The 20,134-nt window shown below is 41.3% G+C and overlaps 1 protein-coding gene across 2 annotated transcripts in view; it reads left to right on the forward strand.

Annotated features, from left to right (window-relative positions):
* BAZ1A (bromodomain adjacent to zinc finger domain 1A) overlaps positions 1–11,572 on the forward strand; it is a 63,459-nt gene extending 51,887 nt beyond the window's left edge. For both annotated transcript variants that reach the window (XM_032111505.1, XM_032111506.1), the window contains 6 exons: positions 4,328–4,575; positions 4,687–4,910; positions 6,198–6,667; positions 7,726–7,865; positions 9,941–10,028; positions 10,564–11,572. In XM_032111505.1, the coding sequence (XP_031967396.1) occupies positions 4,328–4,575; positions 4,687–4,910; positions 6,198–6,667; positions 7,726–7,865; positions 9,941–10,028; positions 10,564–10,754 (1,361 nt within the window). In that variant the 3' untranslated portion in view covers positions 10,755–11,572. The remainder of the gene's footprint in view (positions 1–4,327; positions 4,576–4,686; positions 4,911–6,197; positions 6,668–7,725; positions 7,866–9,940; positions 10,029–10,563) is intronic.
* Positions 11,573–20,134: the final 8,562 nt, after the last annotated feature.

The raw sequence follows: 20,134 nt of genomic DNA on the forward strand, positions 1-20,134 counted from the left end.
GGACCCGGCACAGCAATAAAAGGACCAGCTGCTCCTCCCAGCTCCGTTTTTGTCTGAGGCTCTATCAGGCTGCCAAGAGCCTTGCTGGTGATTCTGATAGGTTTAGAGTTGAGGTGCATACCAAATGTTCAAGTGGAAGAGCAAGAAAAGACTGACAGAGAAGATAGTGATGTGAAAGGAGATCTGGAAACCCCAGAAATGGCCCCCTCAGCCTCTCAGAGCTGCTAGATGCCCACTAATCTTCTATTGTCTGGTGATTAAATGTAACATGATTTGAATTGTATGCATTTCTTAATTTTGAACTGTCTTTTAGAAATCCTTTCATTAAATATTTAATATTATTGTGAAAATTTGGTTTTTCTTCCTTCAGTGCAGCCCAAGGTAATGTTTGGGAAGAGTCATGGAAAGGAGGGGGTGCAGTTGCAGTACGTTGTTTTCCTGCAAAACTTTTGGAGTTAAGATGTAAAAAAGCCTTTTTCTTTTTTAAATAGTTGTTTGAAGGAAACTCTGAAGTGCTGCTTCTAAGAAAAAAATGGTTTGGGAAAGAAGTAGTACAAGCAATTTTTGTTACAAATTTTGTTTCTTTCATGATATAAATTTACTTTTCCTTACATTTCAAAATACTTTGTAATGCAGTAATAGGTCTCATCATTCCTTTTACAGAGATGTGAAAGTTGAGGTATAAAATGATGAAGTGATTTGGTTGCCCTGGAGTTCAGTGAGGCATCCATAAAAAAAGTCTGCCTTCTGTACTAGTTCAGGACTTCAGTCATTTAAGCATCCTTCAGATTTCCATGCAAAAGGTTGGATTCTAATTCATGGGAGCACCTTTGAGACTGATGGAGGGAACCATTTGCCTACTTTGTAACTTGTGCCACGCACTTCTTGCGAGACAAAAAACCCCAAACTAACTTTTTTTGCTCATTTTTGCTTGTCTTTATTCCATTCCTTTCTTTTTAGATTTTGATTATCTTTGTTTCCTCTACTCCCAAAGTTGTTTCCTTTCATATTTATAATTGCCCTCATAATAGCATCAGACATCTCCCAGCAGTATCCTGGGATGTGATTAGTGTATGCACATACTTTGTTCTCATGCTTTCATTACTTCCCTGCAGAGTTTTATGAGCAGAGGCAGCAAAGGGTGAAATGGGCTTCTTTATGATGAAGAATTTTTGTTTACTCTTCAGAGAAGACAGTCAAGGAAGGTGCCTTGTAGTTGGAGCAGATGAGGTTAACTATGGCTCTTCCTTCCTGGGAGGTTATTTCATCATTTTAATGCTCGAGATCACTCCTGCACAAAAATACCCAAAGTGTGTTGTTTCAGGTGGACAGATGAACTAATTCTCTTGGTCCTTGAGAACTGTGCCCATAACCTGGCTACATTTTTTGAGATGTGAGGAGGTTTGTGGTAGCACAGACCAGACAAACTGTTTGCTGAGAGAGAAACCTGTGGTTAGTGTCTGCTCCTGTGGCCATTTTACCAGAGATGGACAGAAAGGTAAGGCAGGGTAGGCTTCAGAGCTTTCAGTTCAAGCCTTCTGTTTGTAGTGGGAGTCAAAGTAGACACTGGGATGTGCAATTCCTCCATGCACAGTACTGTCTTACCCTTCACTGTGTGCACATATTAGAATCACTGTTCAAGTCACATTTTTAGACTACACAAGTGTAGAATATAAAAATTAATTAAAAATAATCTGCCATGCTTCAAAAAGGTATTTGAAATAACTCTATGAATTTAATGTTAGGTAATGCAGAAGATGATGAAAGGCACCACTGGGGGTATAAAAGGAGGAAGAGAGTGAAAGACAAGACTAGTCAGAGAGATGGTAAATTTTAAATGTTATTTGTATTGCTAAGAATTAGAAAGCATTGAATATTTTATCAGGTTTTCTTTTTTTATTGTTTTTTATTTAATTAATTTTGTAGCCAGTTCCTTACAGTGAAGGAATTGTGGTATTGAAGACAAAGGTTTAAACATGGGTACTGAAACAATACAGCTCAAATATTTAAAACTAAGAAAAAGGTTTCTGCAACCAGAAATAAAGAACTGTATTTTCTTTTTACCACTTGGGGACCAAAATCTGCATGTTCACGTAATCCTGGGTTTTTTTTCCCCTTCCTTTTAATGTCCCCATTTTTTCTGAAACTTACAGCATTGTGCAACTGCATATCCTTTCTAGAAACACTAGAATGGAAAACCCTTCCCTGAACTCAATTAGCTATTGATAGATGAGTGCATAGATCTGTCAAATGACTTCATTTGCATTGTAGCAAGGCTTGGAGGACTTAGCTGACAGAAGGGTATCCCACTGTGCAGTGTAGAGCTGCTCAGACACAAAGGAAGAGGCCATTTCTCCCTCCAAGTTAACAATGTAAATGAGAAAGATGATGGATGGAAGAAAGCAGTGTTATTCTTATTTTACAAATTGGGATCTGAAACAGTGAGTGTTGTTTGGCTTGTTTGTTTCAGCAGCAGGACATGCTGAAGCAGGTTGTGGCCAGTGATTTTCATCTCTACTTGCTCTGCAAATCTGCGGTTGCAGTGTATTTGTTGTGTTGCGTGACGAACTATATTGGTGAACCAATCCAGGCTGAAAATAACCTCCAAATAAAAGTAATAATGCTCAAGCTGCCATTGTTAGCAAAAGAAATGCTTGCTAAACTATGTATGTGCTTAAGATAAAGTTCTTTGTAAGAGTTACAGTACAAACCTGATTTAAGTGGTTTTAATTTTCTTACTGAATTTTTTAAAAATCCATGGAGGTATACTGCAGTGCTGTGAAAAGGACCTTGTCCACTGTCTTCAGAAGACTGAACTTAACACAGGAAGCCTAAGGACTAAGTAATAGGAAATGTTAGGAAATACAGGTTTGCAGTTCAGGAGTGGCTGTATTTTATTGATGAAGCTGTGTTGCCTGTTTATCCTCTGCCTTCTCCCATCACTTCTCTTGTGCTGCTTGCTGCTAATGCAAATGTATGCAAGATTAGACAAATCCTGGCAGCCCGTTGATGAGAAGGCAGAAGGACCTTGCCAGGAGAGCAATTAATCTCATTTTTGTTCTTTTTTTGTTTGTTATTAGATATTTTCTCTTCCTATTCCTGAGAATAAATCATTTGGCAGACCAGGTGCATCACAGGCCATTTGTGTGCCCACTGTCAGTAGTGCAGCAGGCAGAGTGGCATTTTATATTAGAGTGCATTAGTCAGCTGAGATCACGCAGCAGTAGCTGGACTGTCACTTTTAGAAGGGAGGTCTGCGGACGTTTCCATAATCAAAAGCACTGTTGTATTGTCTCTTCCTGTCCTCAAACCTTCTTACTTTAAAATGCAAGAAATAACTTTCAGCTTCAATAAAGAAATTAGCTTTCTGCTCAGCAGCAGCAATGCAGGGTGTCATTTATACCTTCTTTTTTCTCTTGGGTCCTCAAACAGCCTCTTTGCTTCTCTAGTTCCCAGCTGCCCATTCCCATTCAGTACTGTCCCCCTAACTATTCAGTCTGTGTGTTTGTTTGTGTGGCCACTTCCATGGCCTGGATTGCAAACCAAAACTATTTGAAAATACCATCTAATTTGCAACTATTCCCCCCCACCATTTATTTCTAACATCATTAGGAACCCAGGTGTTACTTGGCTTCACACTTGGGTACCACAGATTCCTGTGTGCTACATTGCTTAAAAGGTATTAAGGAAACAGTTATATTTCATCCAGGTCCGTCACCCAACCTGGTCAGCCACACAGAGATGCAGGTGCTTGTGAAGGCAGAGGGCAGGGCAGGAATGAAGGCACTGAGGCATGGGCAGAGGGCTGAAAGGCTCTCTGGTAGACTGTACTGGAGCGAGTGTGGGTGAAAAGTGCCCTTCAAGCTGTTTCTTGCCAGTGAAGTTTCAGGTACTTTTCTTTAAACACTTGGGGATTTCCAAATGTAAATACAAAGGCAGGTAAATTGTACATGTGATCATTTTTTCATAATCTTAAGTAATCTTTTATATTTTATAAATTAAATCAAATTGTTAGGTTTCCAGGTTGATATCAGAGTTTACTGTTTAATTCATGACCTATGTATGTACAAGTTCTAAGTTGAATAGGTATTGAAGAGTAAAATCTTAAAGCTTTAGCCTCTTGGAAACTATGGAGAAAAAATACTCCAGTATTGAAGAGGTAAGACAAAGGTTGAGATATTATCCCAGTTTGCTACTGCTGTCTGCTTGACAGTCACAGTATTAACTCATATTCTAGAATAACCTGGATCTTTGAAAAAGAAGTTTGATAATTCTGTGGGGGTTTGTCATTTTTCTTATTTTTTTAAATCCCCTTCTTCAATGGAAGATGCCAGTGATGGTGGACGGTCCTATAAAACAGTTCTGGATCGCTGGAGGGAGTCACTTCTTTCTTCTACCAGCTTGTCCCAAGTCTTCCTTCATCTGTCTACATTGGATCGAAGTGTCATCTGGTCCAAGTCCATCCTCAATGCTCGCTGCAAAGTGTGTCGGAAGAAAGGCGATGCAGAAAGCATGGTGCTGTGTGATGGCTGTGATCGAGGATATCATACCTACTGCATCAGGCCCAAGCTGAAGGTATCTCAGGAAAAAGAAGTGCTTCCTTTTTACACAGAACTTGAATAGTTCTTATAACTTAATTGTATATTGCTAATGCTTTTTCCTCTCCTTTTCCCCTTCTGTTTCTAGGTCATTCCTGAAGGAGATTGGTTTTGCCCGGAGTGCCGACCAAAACAGCGCTCTAGACGCCTCTCCTCCAGACAGAGACCTTCTGTGGAAAGTGATGAAGAGACTGCTGAACAGCTAGAAGGGGAAGAAGAGGCAGACTACGATGAGATGGGACAAAGTGAGGAGGAGCATTATGAAGAAGAGCAAGATGAGGAAGATGAATCTCAAGAGGAGGAAGAGATAAGGTAAATAGACTTTAAAATACCACCTTGATCATTATGTGGAGTAATTTTTCACATAAGCATGTCTCTTGAAGGTCTAGTTTGAAAAAGATGTTTATTTTTAGACAAACGGCAGCTCTTACGAATTTGGCTCTTACCAAAGATTTAATTCTGACAAAAGCTTGAGTTCCTGGACTTAGGCCCACTTTTCAGGATAAAAATTCCAACTTTGGATGTATGGGTGAGAGAAGGCCATCAGAGCTGCAGTTCTGTACAGCTACTGTTTGAATGTAAAGTGGAGAGGGTTTCAAACAGTGAAGGTTTTCTGGAGAAACCCTGGAGTTAGTTTTGTCCAGTTTTGAATTTTGGAGGACTAGATGCATACTGTATTAGAACATTAGAGAAAGCAATCCATCGGAGGCCATGTGGCATTGGGAAGGCTTGTGAGGACTAATGCAGTAGCTGTTTAAAAAAGGCCAACAAACAAACCACACCACCCTTACCCCCTGAAAAAGCCCCCTAAAGCCATAACAACACCAAAACTAACAAAAGCCGAACAAACAACCCAAGAAAACATCCTTGAAAAACAACCAACCAAGAAACCCTACACAATCAACTAAATAATACAAAGTGATCATTTCAGTAAAAATTTTATTTGATACACATGCCAGCAACATAAAAATTGAAGGAAACATTTCTGATCTCAGTATTTTTCTTCTTTTTGGTACAGTCTTTTGAACTGACTGAAGCAAGTTATTTACAGCTCTGACAGTTGAAATGCAGTAGTTGGAGAGAATGTGCATATCCTTGAGAAATAAATTTATCTTTGGGATCTTCTCTCTCCCCTGTAAAGGAAGGGGAGTCTTGAGTATTAGTTATAAACCCTGACCAGAGCATAACTCTTATATGTATCATTTTACAACTGCAGTTTATTTATGCGGCTGATAATAATGTTCAGAAATCCTAGTAGTTAAACACTTGCTGTGAGAAAGAACTGATTTAAAGAAATTGATAGCTGGTGCTCCAGTTAATGTATTCCTGTTGCATAAGCTGCAAAGGTGATCAGAATTCTGAGCATTTCTTTAAGGTATGTACACCACATAATATTTCATTAAGAGACCCCAGAGCAGTATTTAAGGTAATGGTAATTATGGGTGATGGGTAATAATGGGTGACTGCATCAGGTTACAAGCCAGCTGCTTACCAGTTCAACCTTGAATGGCTGGGTTTCTTAAATGCTGAATTAGAAAACTGAGGGAAAAGAGACGAATGGAATTTTGGAATAAATAAACGTAACTGTTCACTTTGCAGCCCATCAAAGCAAGGAAGATCCCAGGTCAAGTTTCCATTAAAAATGAGAGCAGCCAAACTCAACAATCCGTTCTCAAGTCAGAACAGCCAGCGTCAGGCAAGATACGCTTCTCGGAGCCAGCAAATTGAATCTTCATCAAAAATTACCAGAAGGGGTTTGAGAAACATAAAATCAGCCTCTTCAGCAGTGACAAAGCCTACTTTAAAGCTTAATAGCCGGACCACTCGTCAGAGCCAAAGTTCATTACAAGCAGATGTTTTCGTGGAATTACTCGGTCCTCGAAGAAGACGAAGAGGAAGAAAGAGTGCTGATAACACACTGGAAAACAGCCCTTCCAACTCCCTTGGATTTAGAATTGTTGATACAGCAGACTCTAGTGAACGGCTTAGGAAGTTTCCAGTTTCTGCTTCAAAGCTTTCTCTTCCTGTTGCTGAGCCCAAGAGAAGAGGCAGAAAACGACAATCCACAGGTTAGAGAAACGCGTTTATCACAGCAAAATCCATGTTCTGTTCCTTGCTAAAATATTTGTGTGGTAGAGCAAGGAGACTAGAAGTGGTGGTTGAAGGCAGTTTTGCCACTTCCAATGAGAGTTTTTCTTCTGCAGTGACAGAAGTGAAAAAATTTTTTTTGAAATTAAAAATAATTTCAGCCATCTGAGATTTATCATATCCATATTTGAAATTCCATATTTGCACACAATATGCTCTATAATAAGTGGATAGAAAATTTGAAAATGCTTTAACCCACACAAATGCAAATATTTACTCATAGCTTTTTGGTTTTGTTTTATTAAAGAATTAAACAGTGAAGAACACAGATAAAGGCAAGTTAGTGAAATTGGGAATATATACATGCAATGAGAAACTGCTGCCAGTAGAAAAATGTTGTCTGTCTGGTACAGGGCCAACAGTGTCCTTGCTTGTTAAGGCAATAGTTTGATGGTAAGGAAGTACTTGGAAAGATACAATAACCTTTTAAAAACAAAAAAGACCCAGTGCAAGACTGAAGAGTGTAAAAGAGCTTGCCACTCCAGTGTGGCAGCCTTGTATTCTGCACCATTTCTGTCCGTCACCATTCAGAATTTCTGAGCTTTTCCTTTAACCACCCTGCTGACTACTCTTGAAAGCAGATAAAACCACTCTGAATAGAGGTTTTGTGAAAGTAAAAGTTATGAGCAGGCAGCTTATTCTGGTTTTTCTCTAATAGGGCTTTTCTTCAAGTGTTTAACAGATTGTTTTAAGATTGAATTCAGTGGAAAAAAATCATTTCCAAAATTAATGCAATGGAGGAGGCACCCAGCTAAGTCCTGATACTTAGCATTTTGTATGACGAGAGAGACATTTTAGTAGTAAGACACAAGACTGGAGTATAGCTAATACTTTAGGCCAAATTACATGCCTTGTGCTTTTAAACTATAGTTTTAGTACCCCAAAATAATGGTGTTTCACTTTCTAAAAATTTTTTTAAGATTTTACTTGTCAGGCTTTAATTTTTATCTGGTGGGGTGTTTGGTTGGTTTTTTTCCAGAATCTCCTCCGATACTGAACAGGAGAAGTTCAGGACGTCAGGGGGGAGTCCACGAACTCTCAGCTTTTGAGCAACTCATAGTGGAACTGGTACGACATGATGACAGCTGGCCTTTCATGAAACTGGTTTCCAAAATCCAGGTAATTGACAGAACTGTAGAGGGAATAGTAATGGCTGAGAGTCCTGCCTGCTGCCAGTAAACCTTGGGAATTTATAGCATGGTCCCAACAGGGGGATAGAGCTAAGCAGTGGGATGCAGGAGAACTCGTGCATTTCAGCTCAGGTATTTGGTGCCAGCAATAACTTCTACAATTGATACAGTATCGGGAAAATTTTAAATATGCTTTTCATTGGGCATTTAAAAATGTGAAATGCTTTGGTTTGAAAAAAAACCTAACCAACAAGTACAGCACAGGACTGCTAAAGGTAAGCTTGCGGTTATTAATTAATTAGTTGAATTAATCTTTAATTTATGCAAAGACATTCTGAGAACAGACCTGCGATAAATAATAAGATAGAAACAACTTCATGCTGATGTTAACTATAATGCAGTAAAAAGATGATCTTGTAGCTTCATTCTGAATTTCCCTCTTGTTTAAATTTCAAAATATTGCATGATAAAGTGGGTACCCCAAAGTAAGTGCTGCTCCAGAGGTTCTAACTACAATAAAAGTTCCCAAAGCTGCTTTCTGCAGGCTCCACTGGCTTGTCAGTTGTAAGGCACTGCTGGAACTATCCAACCCTGTCAAAGTGCCTGTCTTTTCCAAGCCTTCTGGGGCAACTCTGCACAGACGTTCTTGGTGATCTAGAGTTTGGTGTTTAAGTGCTCTGTTAAAATGATCAGTGATAACTGTTTAATGAAGATCTGAAACTCTGAATTCAGAGTCATAAATAGTTGGAAGGATTAATCTGTCTGGACAAAGGGAATGATGTACAAATATGAATGAAAGAAGTAGGCATAGAGGAGGAGGACAGGAATTTTGAATGAAGTGGGAGATTAGTGATTGCCTACTAGAGTATTGGAATTATGTTGGGAAAGGCAAGAATCATCTGGTGAATGCAAGGAAAGATGGAGAATTCAACTTAATTTTGATCCTGAAACTAAACTGCTAGAATTCAGTGCATTCTGGTTTGCCTGAATCAATCACTAAGAGATAATCTCTGTATAGTTGGAAGGAATAACCCATACCTGACCCAAACTTTCTTCATCATGATAGAAATTTTGGTTTAAACTTTCAGCTGCCTTTAAGACAATGTAAAGAATACATCTAATGGTCAGTGCACAGCAAGCCAGAAAGAATGACTTTTCTTTTTAGTAATTACATAAACAGCACTTCTAAAGGGAAAGGAATGAAAAAAGTCAATTTCATTCTGTTTCTCTACTCATTCTTCCTTTAGGTTTATTTGCAGGTTGCACTTGATCTATAGTAAAATTACAGGCCATAACCAAAACCTTGGTTTTAAAACATACATGATGGTGCATGTGGGTATCACATTTGGATCAGATAACCTTTTTCTTTTGCTTCCCCCACCTCACTTTGTGAGACAGTCACCCTAGACTTGGTGCTGACTGGAATTCAAAATTGGAGCCAAGTGATCAGTACACTTAAAGGTTAGGCAGTCCTTTTCTCCCCTCACTCTTGATCACATAGATGTTGTTCTGGAGTGGCAGTTTATCTCTGGTCCTTGCGTACAATCTCCTGCTTGCTGCAGAAAGGTTCACTACCTTCTCTTCAACGCGAGTAGATGGAATCTCAGAATTCTGAATGAATAGTGATGGAGTCAAAATGGTCATTACTCAGGATTAAAGAGCTTTTAACATTGTAATATATTACAGGAAAAATAAATTTTAAATATTGGAAATAATTTTTGTACTTGACAGGTGGGAATGGATGGAACAGCATAGTGCTTATCTGTTCAAGCAATTTTCTTACAGTTGTTCACAGGGCATTTAGGAGTAGATTTATTCATTTAATTTCTGGCTAATGTTTGTTGTAGTCTGCTATTTGAATGATACAAAAAAAGGAAAAAGCAGTGCCTGAAAACTAGTATTCAATTCAGGAAATGAAGGTAGTTGTGTAGGACTCCTCTGTTTATTTAAAAATAAAACATAAATGCTTTTTGCTGATACATGATTTCCTTAATGTTTTACATAGGCAGAATTTAAGCTTCCATTTGTTTGTCCATGAATCTTTTTGTTTGGATTTTTTTTTAGGTACCAGACTACTATGATATCATCAAAAAACCTATTGCCTTAAATATAATCCGTGAAAAAGTGAATAAATGTGAATATAAGTTAGCATGTAAGTATTATTTATTGAAGGGGGTATATTGTACCATGTTCTCTCACTTTAAATTCTTGTCCTAAAATAGAACTGCATCAGATGATTAGAAGGCTGAAATTGTGTTTGGTTTGGGGTTTTGTGGTGTGTTTTGGTTTTTTTAAAAGAGCAGTTACTAATTTTTTTTAAATAAGATCTGTTGAACATAGATCCTTCACTACTAACATACATGATGGGTAGATAAAAAATGGGCAGCTATGAAGCTTCTAGTAATTTCTCAAGCCTTTGATGTCAATGAGTGACACTGATGAAATAATTAGAAAAGGTACTGGTGTTCCTGTCTGATTTGTGTTTCCTGTACCGATAATCAGAGAAATTTAAGAATGTTTACATGGCACAGCACCGATACAATGATACAAACTCGATACACGTGAAGACATTTTTGTGTTGCAGCTCTGTGTAGGATCGCTGTATTAATTTACTGATGTCATACTGCTTTATCACACTGCTGTCTGATGACTTGAGACATGCTAAATTAATTTATTTTATTCACTAGCTGAGTTCATTGAAGATATTGAGCTGATGTTTTCAAACTGCTTTGAATACAACCCTCGTAACACAAGTGAAGCAAAAGCTGGAACTAGACTTCAAGCTTTCTTCCACATTCAGGCTCAAAAGCTTGGACTTCCAATCACATCTGGTAATGTGGACCACACCGCTCCCGTGGCAAAGAAGTCACGAATCTAACCTCTGCCTTCCAAAGGATTTTTTGAGGGAATTTATTACATTCATTAAAATGGGTTGTTAAATTGCGCAGTCGTCATGTCTATTTAAAGCAATAACAACTGTTTAACCACCTTGAAGTGTGGCCTGCACTATATTCTCAATATAATATTAAGCACTCAGGAGAATGTAGGAAAGATTACCTTTGCTACAGTTTTATTCAGTGTCTAATAATTTTGATAGATGTACTGGATACAGTACTGGTTTACAGAGGTTTTGTACATTTTTAATACGTTCATGTGTCCAGATATCTTCCAGAAGTACTTTGTTTTTTCCTGCACAAAATAACCTTGTTTCATCCTCTAGATTCTGTGGGAGCTGTGGTATTGAGGGCTTTATCAACTCAGAGAAAATCTTCTGCTGTAGCACAGTTGAAGAAACTGTGTGTGTTTTTAAAACTTGTTTGAGCATATCTTCTCAACACTAATGAGTACAACTGCATATCTTTTCAAGTACTGTACCAGTGCTGGCTGGAGGTATTCGGTCTGAGTTTATTAAGTAGATATTTATTTAGCATCAAAGTAATTTGTGAATTTGTTTTGTATTTATAAAATTTGTACTTGGGGCAAAAAAAAAAAGCCCCATAACTTTTTTAATTTTGGGGGGTGGGGTTTTGTTTGTTTGTTTGTTTATTCCCCTCTGACTTGATGATCAATCAATAAATACTTTCTTGTGTCCCTGGCAGTTCTTCTAGCAATGAGTAAATTTGCAGGACTGTACTCGTAAATTTCTACATACAACTTTGGAAGTGTACAAATAAAATGACACATTTTTTCAAAGTATGTTGAGCTTGGACTTCCTCTTGAGTTGTACTGCTACACCACCTTCCCATTAACTTATGAGGACAGTCTGCTGGGGGCAACACAGCAGAATCTGGTTCCAATATGAGTACCCCAACCAGCACTTTGGGCAGCTGTAACCACTGTGATACCTGGCCTCTAGGGATGCAAGTGTCCATCAGTATGTACAGAGTAACTTAAGTAGTGTAAGTTACGTGGATCTTTAATTTGGATCTCTTACAGTGTAAAACCTCACAGATTTGTTCAGTTGACCAGCAGTTTCTTTAAGCTATCCTTACTATCCTTGAGAGTTTTACTTTCAGTATTTATTAATTTAAATTTATTAGGCTCAGTTTGAGTGAATATCTTTAAATCAGTCCTGCCCTCTTGGAGATATACCACACTCTGCGCAAAAAGCGTGGAACGAAGTTTGGGGGATGGGAGAGAGAGGTAGGAAAAACTGAAACATGAGGCTTGCTGCTGCAGCATCTTTTCCCCGTGTTTATGCAGCTTGTGTTAAAGGGTTAAAACCTGAATATGCTCCTAACAATTGCTTGCTATGTAGTTGTGGGCTTTCTTTGGCTGCTGTAGTGCTTACCTTGCCTTAGAGGTGGGTAAGAATGGGCATTCCCTTGAGCCTAGGGAATGGGTGGCAGTGGATAGGAGACTGATCAGTTTGAAGTGTTGCAGTTGTGGGTTGGGGATTTTTAAAATAATTAAAATCTAAGAATAAGAATGGGGAGGGATGTTGGTCAGAAATGTCTGCTAATACTTCAGAGTTTCTGTGGAAGCTTTCCTGTTAAGAGCTGACCTCTCTGTCCAGATTAGAGACATTTTTTGTTCCCACAAAAGAAATGCTCCCGGTAAAGAATGCTAAATTCTGCAAGGAATATGAGCAGCAGCAGACTTTTTTGCAGGGTATATGTACTTGATACCCCTGCATCTGTCCAGTCCCGAGAGGCTTTGAAAGTCCTGCCTAGCAGGTTGCGCGAACAGTTGTGCTCGTTCTTGTTCACATGAATAATCCCCATTGACTTGAATGTGAATACATTTTGAGGAGGGGCATGGTGAGCTGAATAAGTCTATCTGTGGCAGATGCAATTTAAATCATTTCTATCCCAAACCTACTCCCAGCTGTTCATTCCTATCACTCTTTCCAAGGTTATTTCCTTCAATAGCATCCCCTCAACAATGCAACTATAATTTTGAGTTTGGATGGAGCAAGTGGGAATAGTCCAACCCCTATCTGTACTTATGACAATAGTGTTTGTGTGCTTGTGCTGAGCAAAGTTATAAATTTCCCATTAAGTTTGAAAGCCTAAGGCCTCACTTATGTAGACTGAAGGTGAAATACAGGAGGTAGTATTCTGCTTTGAACAGCTGTGCTTAAAATACTCCTGTTTCCCATATGTGCAGTTCAGATCTGACTCTCCTTTGCTTTAGTGGTGCTTGCAGGGCATGAACCAAGTTCCTCAAAGCAGACTGCCTGAGCTGGTACTTTCTTTGAAGCTTTTTCAAACTTCAGTGATGCTTTTTCTGAGCTATGTCAGGATGTCTTTTTTATGGCCCTTGGAAAGAGGGCAGTTACTTCTATCTCCCTCCTTGTCTTAGGGGCTGAAATATTCATACTCCTCATCCATCTTTCCCCCCTAACAAATGTGTGTGTTACCATGATCAGCCATCCCACCTGATCTTACCACCAGGGTAAGGCCTATACAGTATCTGTCAGGGGCTCCAAGCAGAAGCTTTTCACAAAGGTGTCAAAATGAATAGGGCAAACAGCTTTGTCTTGGATTCAAACTAGTGAGGCCCTACCAGGCTTTTAAAAAAAACAGGCAGTAGGCTTCCTTGAGCTTCAAGTGCAGCACCTGTTCTCTAAGCATTTTAACAAGCTGCAACAGTGAAAGTCTTGCCCTTCTTGGTAGCTCCAATAGATCTTAGCCCTGGCATGTATCCAGATACTGCTGTACCAAGTGGTATAGCAGTATCTGTGCAAATTCTGCCCCTTTCATTCATGTCAGAGCTGAGTAGCTGCCCTAGGCAATTTCTTCTGATGTTTTTTGTACATAACTCTTTAATAGCCATGGAATCAGTCCCTTTGGGCTCCCAACCCAAAGGATTCTCTTGTCCAGGAAACATCAGCATTTCCTCAAAGACAGCTTGCTCACCTCCTGGCCACCACAGGCTCCCAAAGATATAGAAGACCAATCCTTACAGTAACTGCAGGTATTAGAAGCAGCCCTTCCTACCCAAGCAGGATGAGGTCACAGGAGAAGGCCTCTTCAAATGCTGGCTGTAGCCTTCTGTGGTGGCTGCAGTCAAGCTGGTACTGGCTGTTCATGTTTAGATGTCAACACCAGTGTAGCTAGGACTTGTTGTATCAAGTCCTTTCACCTGTATTAGGAGGCAGGTGATCACCTTAACTGGCATATCCAGTGTCAGATTAACCTGCTGGAAGTCTAATTTCTGGAAGCCTGTAAAAATGCTGGAAAGCTTGTGTTTGCTTTGGTCTGGCAGCTCACGTGATAGATGTGAGCTAGCACTCTTCTTTGTAAGGGGTTTGAGCTGGGGCCAGTTCCCCAGTACCCACTGCTGGATGCCTCTTTTGTGGAGGGGTGAGGTTTTAAGTACTTGGGAGAGAGCACTTAAATGTTAGTATTAATAATAAAGAAATACGATCTTAGCAAATGTGGGCATTAGAAACCAGTAAGTAGCAGCTGGAAACCTATATAGTTATAGGGGGGCAGACCCTGAACAGCCCCACTCCACTTGCTGCAGTCACCAGCTGCCCCACACCCAGCCATCCCTGCATCTGTCACAGTCCAGAAGTGAAGAGTCTTCATGGACACATGCAGGGAGCAGGTCTGTGGGGACGCCAGACTGCACCGGAGTCCTGCCCAACACCGTGTTCCTGCTGCACTGGTAATCTAGTGCTTTAGGATTTAGGAGATTACACTTGTGGTTTATGAATCGTTGATGTAACCACTGAATTAACCCTTACCCTGCAGCGATCTTGTCTCTTCTAAGTTTTATCTGTTTGTATTCAATAAATAGTATCTAGCACTGGTCATGTTACCTATTGTTCATCACTGTGATAACTGATCACAGCAATTGTAGATAGTGCTTCTTGAGGTTACCAAGGACTATTTCTACCCTGCAAGAGCCTTCTCACTCTAAAGAAATTGCCGGTGTCCAGATTGTTTTGTACAGCAAAGTTTTTTGTACAGCATTTAGCTGTAAATCCAAGAGATCTTCCCCTTGCATTGCTAAACTGCCTTGATCTTCACAACAGCAACACAGTCTAGTTCTGCAGAGGTGCTCCTGGTGCTTTATGCAGCTTGCTGCAAGGGGATATTCTGAGATTTCTCAGCCTGCTACCAAGTGATGTATTCTTCCTCCTCCCCTTCATCAGCTACCTACTCCCCTTAATTTGGTGCTTCCTTAGACAGTGCTCTGCTAAAACCTTGCCTTTGAAGTGCTCGACTGTGTATGTGTCCAGTATCAGGCCTGTGTAAAAACCCTCAGAGAATCTCCAGTTACCACCAATAAGAAAGCTTCCCATTTTGGGGCACTTGGGTTTGAAGATGATGTCTGGATTAAGACTGATGCAAAAGGTAAAATAACTTGTGCTGCAAATCAGAAGAATTATAAAGACAGGTAAGTAAACTGATTACCTTGTTTCCCAGTAGGGATGCTGATGTAGCACTATCCCTAAAATATGTTTGTGTATTTGGGGATATGTGTGTATGTACTTGGGCAAAGTTTGGGATTTTTAACTGCTCTAAGTCACTGACTGTTAAAACAATGGTTATCATTCATGAATCATTCATTTATAGAACTCAGAGAATGGCTTGGGTTAGAAGGGACCTCAAAAAATCATCTTGTTCCAACCTAGCTGTCATGGGCAGTGACACCTTTCACTAGACCAGGATGCTCAGAGCCCCATCCAACCTGGCCTTGAACATTCCAGGGAACACTGCCACAACTTTTCTGGACAACATGTTCCAGTGCCTCACCAACCTCACAGTGAAGAATTGCTTCCTCTTACATAATCTAAACCTGCCCTCTGGCAGTGGGAAGCCATTCCCCCTTGTCCTGTCACTCCATGCCTTTCTAAAAAGGCTCTCTCCAGGTAATGGAAGGCATTTTGGAGTGCATTAAAATGCACATCAGTACAAGCTACACGTGAAATGTTGTCAGGGCAGAAAGCCACGGACTGCATGTGTTTTCCAAAAAGTGCACTGAGGCCAACTTTAGGTTTGTTTCTTTACCGTAATGTATCAGTTTCCTGGGTTTGCAGTGCTTCTTTCCTGGAAAATTGCTGAAATTATTTTAAATATATTTTTTTAGGTCCAACTCAATCCTTACAATTTTTTAGGTATGAAAGAAGGAAAAAAAGTGTTTCCTGTGTTTCCAAAGACGGGGCTGTATCAGCCACTGCCCTGCGAGAGGCTCTGGGTATGGCCAGCAGCCGGCCAGGCTGGAGGTGCTCAGCCCACGCGACGTCCCACAGCCTTTGCCAGAGGGGGGGAGAAGGCAGCAAGCTCCAGCATTCCGCCTGTGCCTCCCTGCTTGCTCACAGCGTTTATCCAGCTGTTCAGGTCACTCGCTTTTGATGAGAGAAATGTTTGATTGGGCCAAGTTTCCTACAAGGATGTTACATGACAGCATACTCTCCAAAATGCTGGCCAATGGCCATGGAAGATCAGCTTTCACTTCTTTCTTCTCTGCTGTTGTTCGTCTTTTTCCTTAGATTGATTTCAAAGAAAGGGTCTTTATTTGACTAACAGAGTGCTGCTGCACCAACATCGTGTTACAGCATCGTGGTCTAGAGTTATTCTGGTGCTTGTGCTACCTGCTTTAACCAAGCCATGTGGAGGGACTGAAAATGGCATGCTTGTCCCGTAATTTCCCTGTAACAAAGTTAGAAGGAATCCTCAATAGGATAACACACAGTCCAACTTCAGCTTTGTCAATTTGCTAGTCTTATCTTACCAATTTATTTAGGATTTATATTGATAGTTCCTAGGTTAACAGTCCTATAAGAATGTATGTTATAATCTATGTACTTTCCAATTTTTCTCCATCGAGTGCCCTACAGATGAAATTAGCTTGGAGAGGAAAGGAATGAAGAGACAGGCAGTGCTGTGGCTCAGCTGCTGTGAATCCTGTGTTCAAAACGGCAGAAATGGAAGCCAGGATGCTAAAATGTTTGGGGTTTGGGTGGCAGTTCTGCATTTGACTCTGGGCAGTGTGGGGCTTCATAGTTGCCTTTCGTGAGCATTCCTGTGCAGATCCCACCATCAGTCACATGCTGGGCTCTGCAGTCCTGGCACAGCTTGTGAGCGCTGCTGTCACCAGAGGACACTTCTGCACTGACCGACAGGTCCCACAATCCAGCAATGGTTATAAATATTCCTGTGCCTCAATCATCCTAAAGCCCATCCTCAACCACCAGAAAGTGATCTCAACTCATGTATTTAGCATGTTAGGCTTAGCTAATGTTTTATTTTTAGATTGTCTGAAAAAAGAAAAACTTAGGGGTTTTAAAAGGGACTATCAACTTCGTAAGCACCATGTCTTCTGAGGGAGCTTTGACATGCTTGAATGGATTTAGACTGTGCATCTTTTGTTTTCATAGTTGTTGCTTTTAAGAGGTTTCTTAGAACCAATCCTTGGGTTCAACCTTCATCAAACAGAATTTCCTTTCATTCAGATGCAATGCTGCAAACTGAGTCCGAGATCTGTCTGGAGCAATTTTAAGAGTATTAAAACTCCAGAACCAAAAGTGTCTGTCCTCTTTTTTTGTCTGACCTTTACAACTTCCAATCTAAACAGGCCATATGAATTAATCTCCAACATTTAAACACTTTTGTCATGGCTTCCTCTATCTCCTGGAGAGTATTTGATTCTTTGCTGGTGATTCTTTCTTGTATTTAAAAGATGTCTCCTTAAATCAGACCTGCAATGTCATAGAAGTGCTGATCATGATTAGAAACAGTCCATTTTCCAAGGACCTTATTCCAACATGATGACATAACCCCAGCAGGAAAAAAAGCCCAGAGCAATGAAGGTTAGTAGCAGAATCAGGCCAAGCCTGGAAGACTTGGGATTAATGCCTGAAATCTGTGTACAATCTGTGTATAGTGCTGCTTTGCACTTGTCCAGGCACAGAAAAACAAGGATTCCTTGTCCTACCAGGAACCCTGGCTGTCTCAGGGAGCCCATCTTTTGGGGGGCTTTTCTGTAAAAAAGAACATAACAAAGTTGAATCATTATACACCTTATGTGTCAGCCAGCCCCAGCAACTTGAAGGTCTGCATGCACCTATCCTAAAGGGAAAGAGCTTTTGGAAACCATCGCCACCTTTTCCTGGAGGTGCACCAGTTAAATTGTGCCGTCTTCTGAGATGGCTGACTGTGTCCTAACTTCTGGCACTTGTCCTGCAAAACAGGCTGAAGCTGTTCAAGAAATGACTTTTTCCAGCTGTCATGCTCGTCTGCTGAGAAGAGTTGCTGCTCTGTGGCTCAACAAGTTTTCAGAAACCTAAACAAGATTAACTCAGTGTTAGGAGAGTTGTAGATATGCACTTTGGTAACATTACTGTTGTCCTTACTCCTTCTTTGTGTAAGATCTATTATATTTAGATATTAAATATAATATGTAATGTAATATAATTAATGTAATATTGTGAGCAAAGAACCAACTGTTGAGCCACAACACAGGGTAAGTAAAGAAACCTCACTTTTATCTCTGTTCTGATTTTTAAAAGAAACAAAAACTTCTGCCTCTGTGCTGTGGTAACTCTACTGAAATCCTAGCACAAAAGGCAGCAGAATTTGACTTTCTAAGCTTGGGGAGAGAAACTTGGAGACTCCCAGCATATGGACTATCACTCAAGTTGTAAGACATGGGGAAAGTGTAAAAATTGCTGAGTGCTGTCGATGCATGTGCATAGCAGAAGGACACTGCAGCAGTTAGGCACATTTTGCAGGGCATACAGGAATTACAAAGGCTGGCAGGATAAACAGCAGTTATTTCTTCTAGTGCTACAAATGTACAAACCTTTGTGAAAGTCGAATATGTGCTAAGTATGTAAAGAGCGAAGTTTCCCTGTATTTTAGACTTTAGGGGATTTTTTCGTTCTGTTCCGCCATTATTTTCTATGTTTCTCTCACAGGAGGAATTTTTATTTCCTTTTTTTTTTTTCTGTGTTTAAATGCCATCCCTAACATGATGTCATTACAAGACATAACATTTTAATTAAATCTCTCTTTCGCTGTCCATTGGCAGGCCCGTGGCTGCCCGGTGTTGTGATTCAGTGGCACGTGTGAGTTACCAGCACGGCGGGAGAGGGGGAATTCCTCCCTGCCCCGAAAAACATGTGGCTGCTGCTCCTCGAGCATCCCTGCTGGGCTTACGCTGCTGCCGCTTCCAGCTGCCTCCTTCTGCCTGCTCTTCTGGCATACGGCCATCAGGTCAACTCGTCCAGGGAACGCGGATGGTTGACGAGCTTTGCGGGGGGGGAGGGGGGGGGATGGGGAGAGAAAAGGAGCTTTTCCTCAGCCGCATCCCTGCACGGGCTAAAAAGAGCCTTCCCCGCTTGGCAGAGGAAGAGGCTGCTTTACCCAAGTGAAGCATGACAGCCCTCAGGCCGGCATCGCCGCCCGGAGACCGCGCACCCCGCCTCTCGCAGCGCATCCCCGCGCTGCGGCCGGAGGGGCGGAGCGGGAGGCTCCCGGAGCCCCGGCTGGTGGCTGGGGAGGGCGGCGGGAAGGCAGGCAGCGCTCCCACGCCGGGGGCAGCAGCTGGCGGGCCGGGGCTGTGAGGTGGCGGCAGCGGGAGCAGCCGGGCCGTGACTCACCCGAGGAATGTCCTGGCACGGGCGGCCGCGGCTCCCGGTGAAGGTGACGCAACGCGCTCGGCTCGCCCCGTCCCCGCCGCGGGCAGAGCCCACCAGGCGTGACCGACTCCTCGGGAGCCCGCAGCCCTGCCCAAGCCACTGCCAAGTGGAACGATAGCTCGGAGCCCCAGAGGGATTTTGGGACAGTACCGGTGGACGAGGCTGCTTAAACCAGCAGAAGTGATCCGTGGAAAAGGGGTAGTGGAGTCTGGAGCTTCCCTCATGGGGCTTGCTGGGGATCCGTGCCTCACACTAGCGCAGGCATCCTGCTCCTTGCTTCAGGCTCCTGGAATCAGCTCACAGGGAGGCACTGCAAATCTTGCTAACTTGCAGCAAAATCGTGCCAGGATCCACAACTTAAGAGTCAAATATATTTACTGTAATTTTTTGTAAAGGAATGTATCTGCAGTGTAAGGAGAGAGAAAAACTCAGAGTTAGCATTTCACGGGTTTTCTCCAATACTCTCTTACATTACCAAAAGTTAGACTTTGTCTGGCATTCTTTGCGCTCCCACTGAAAATACAGAACTGTTAGAGGGAAACTTGGTATTTTGCAGGGGTAAACAGGACATCAAAGGGGAAAAAGAAGTGCCCTGAGCAACAGATCTCATCAAATGCAGTTTCCTATGGATTTCTCTCCCTTGACAGGTTGATATTTTGAAC

The sequence above is a fragment of the Corvus moneduloides genome, chromosome 6 (genome assembly GCF_009650955.1).
Source record: "Corvus moneduloides isolate bCorMon1 chromosome 6, bCorMon1.pri, whole genome shotgun sequence".
Classification (NCBI taxonomy): Eukaryota; Metazoa; Chordata; class Aves; order Passeriformes; family Corvidae; genus Corvus; species Corvus moneduloides.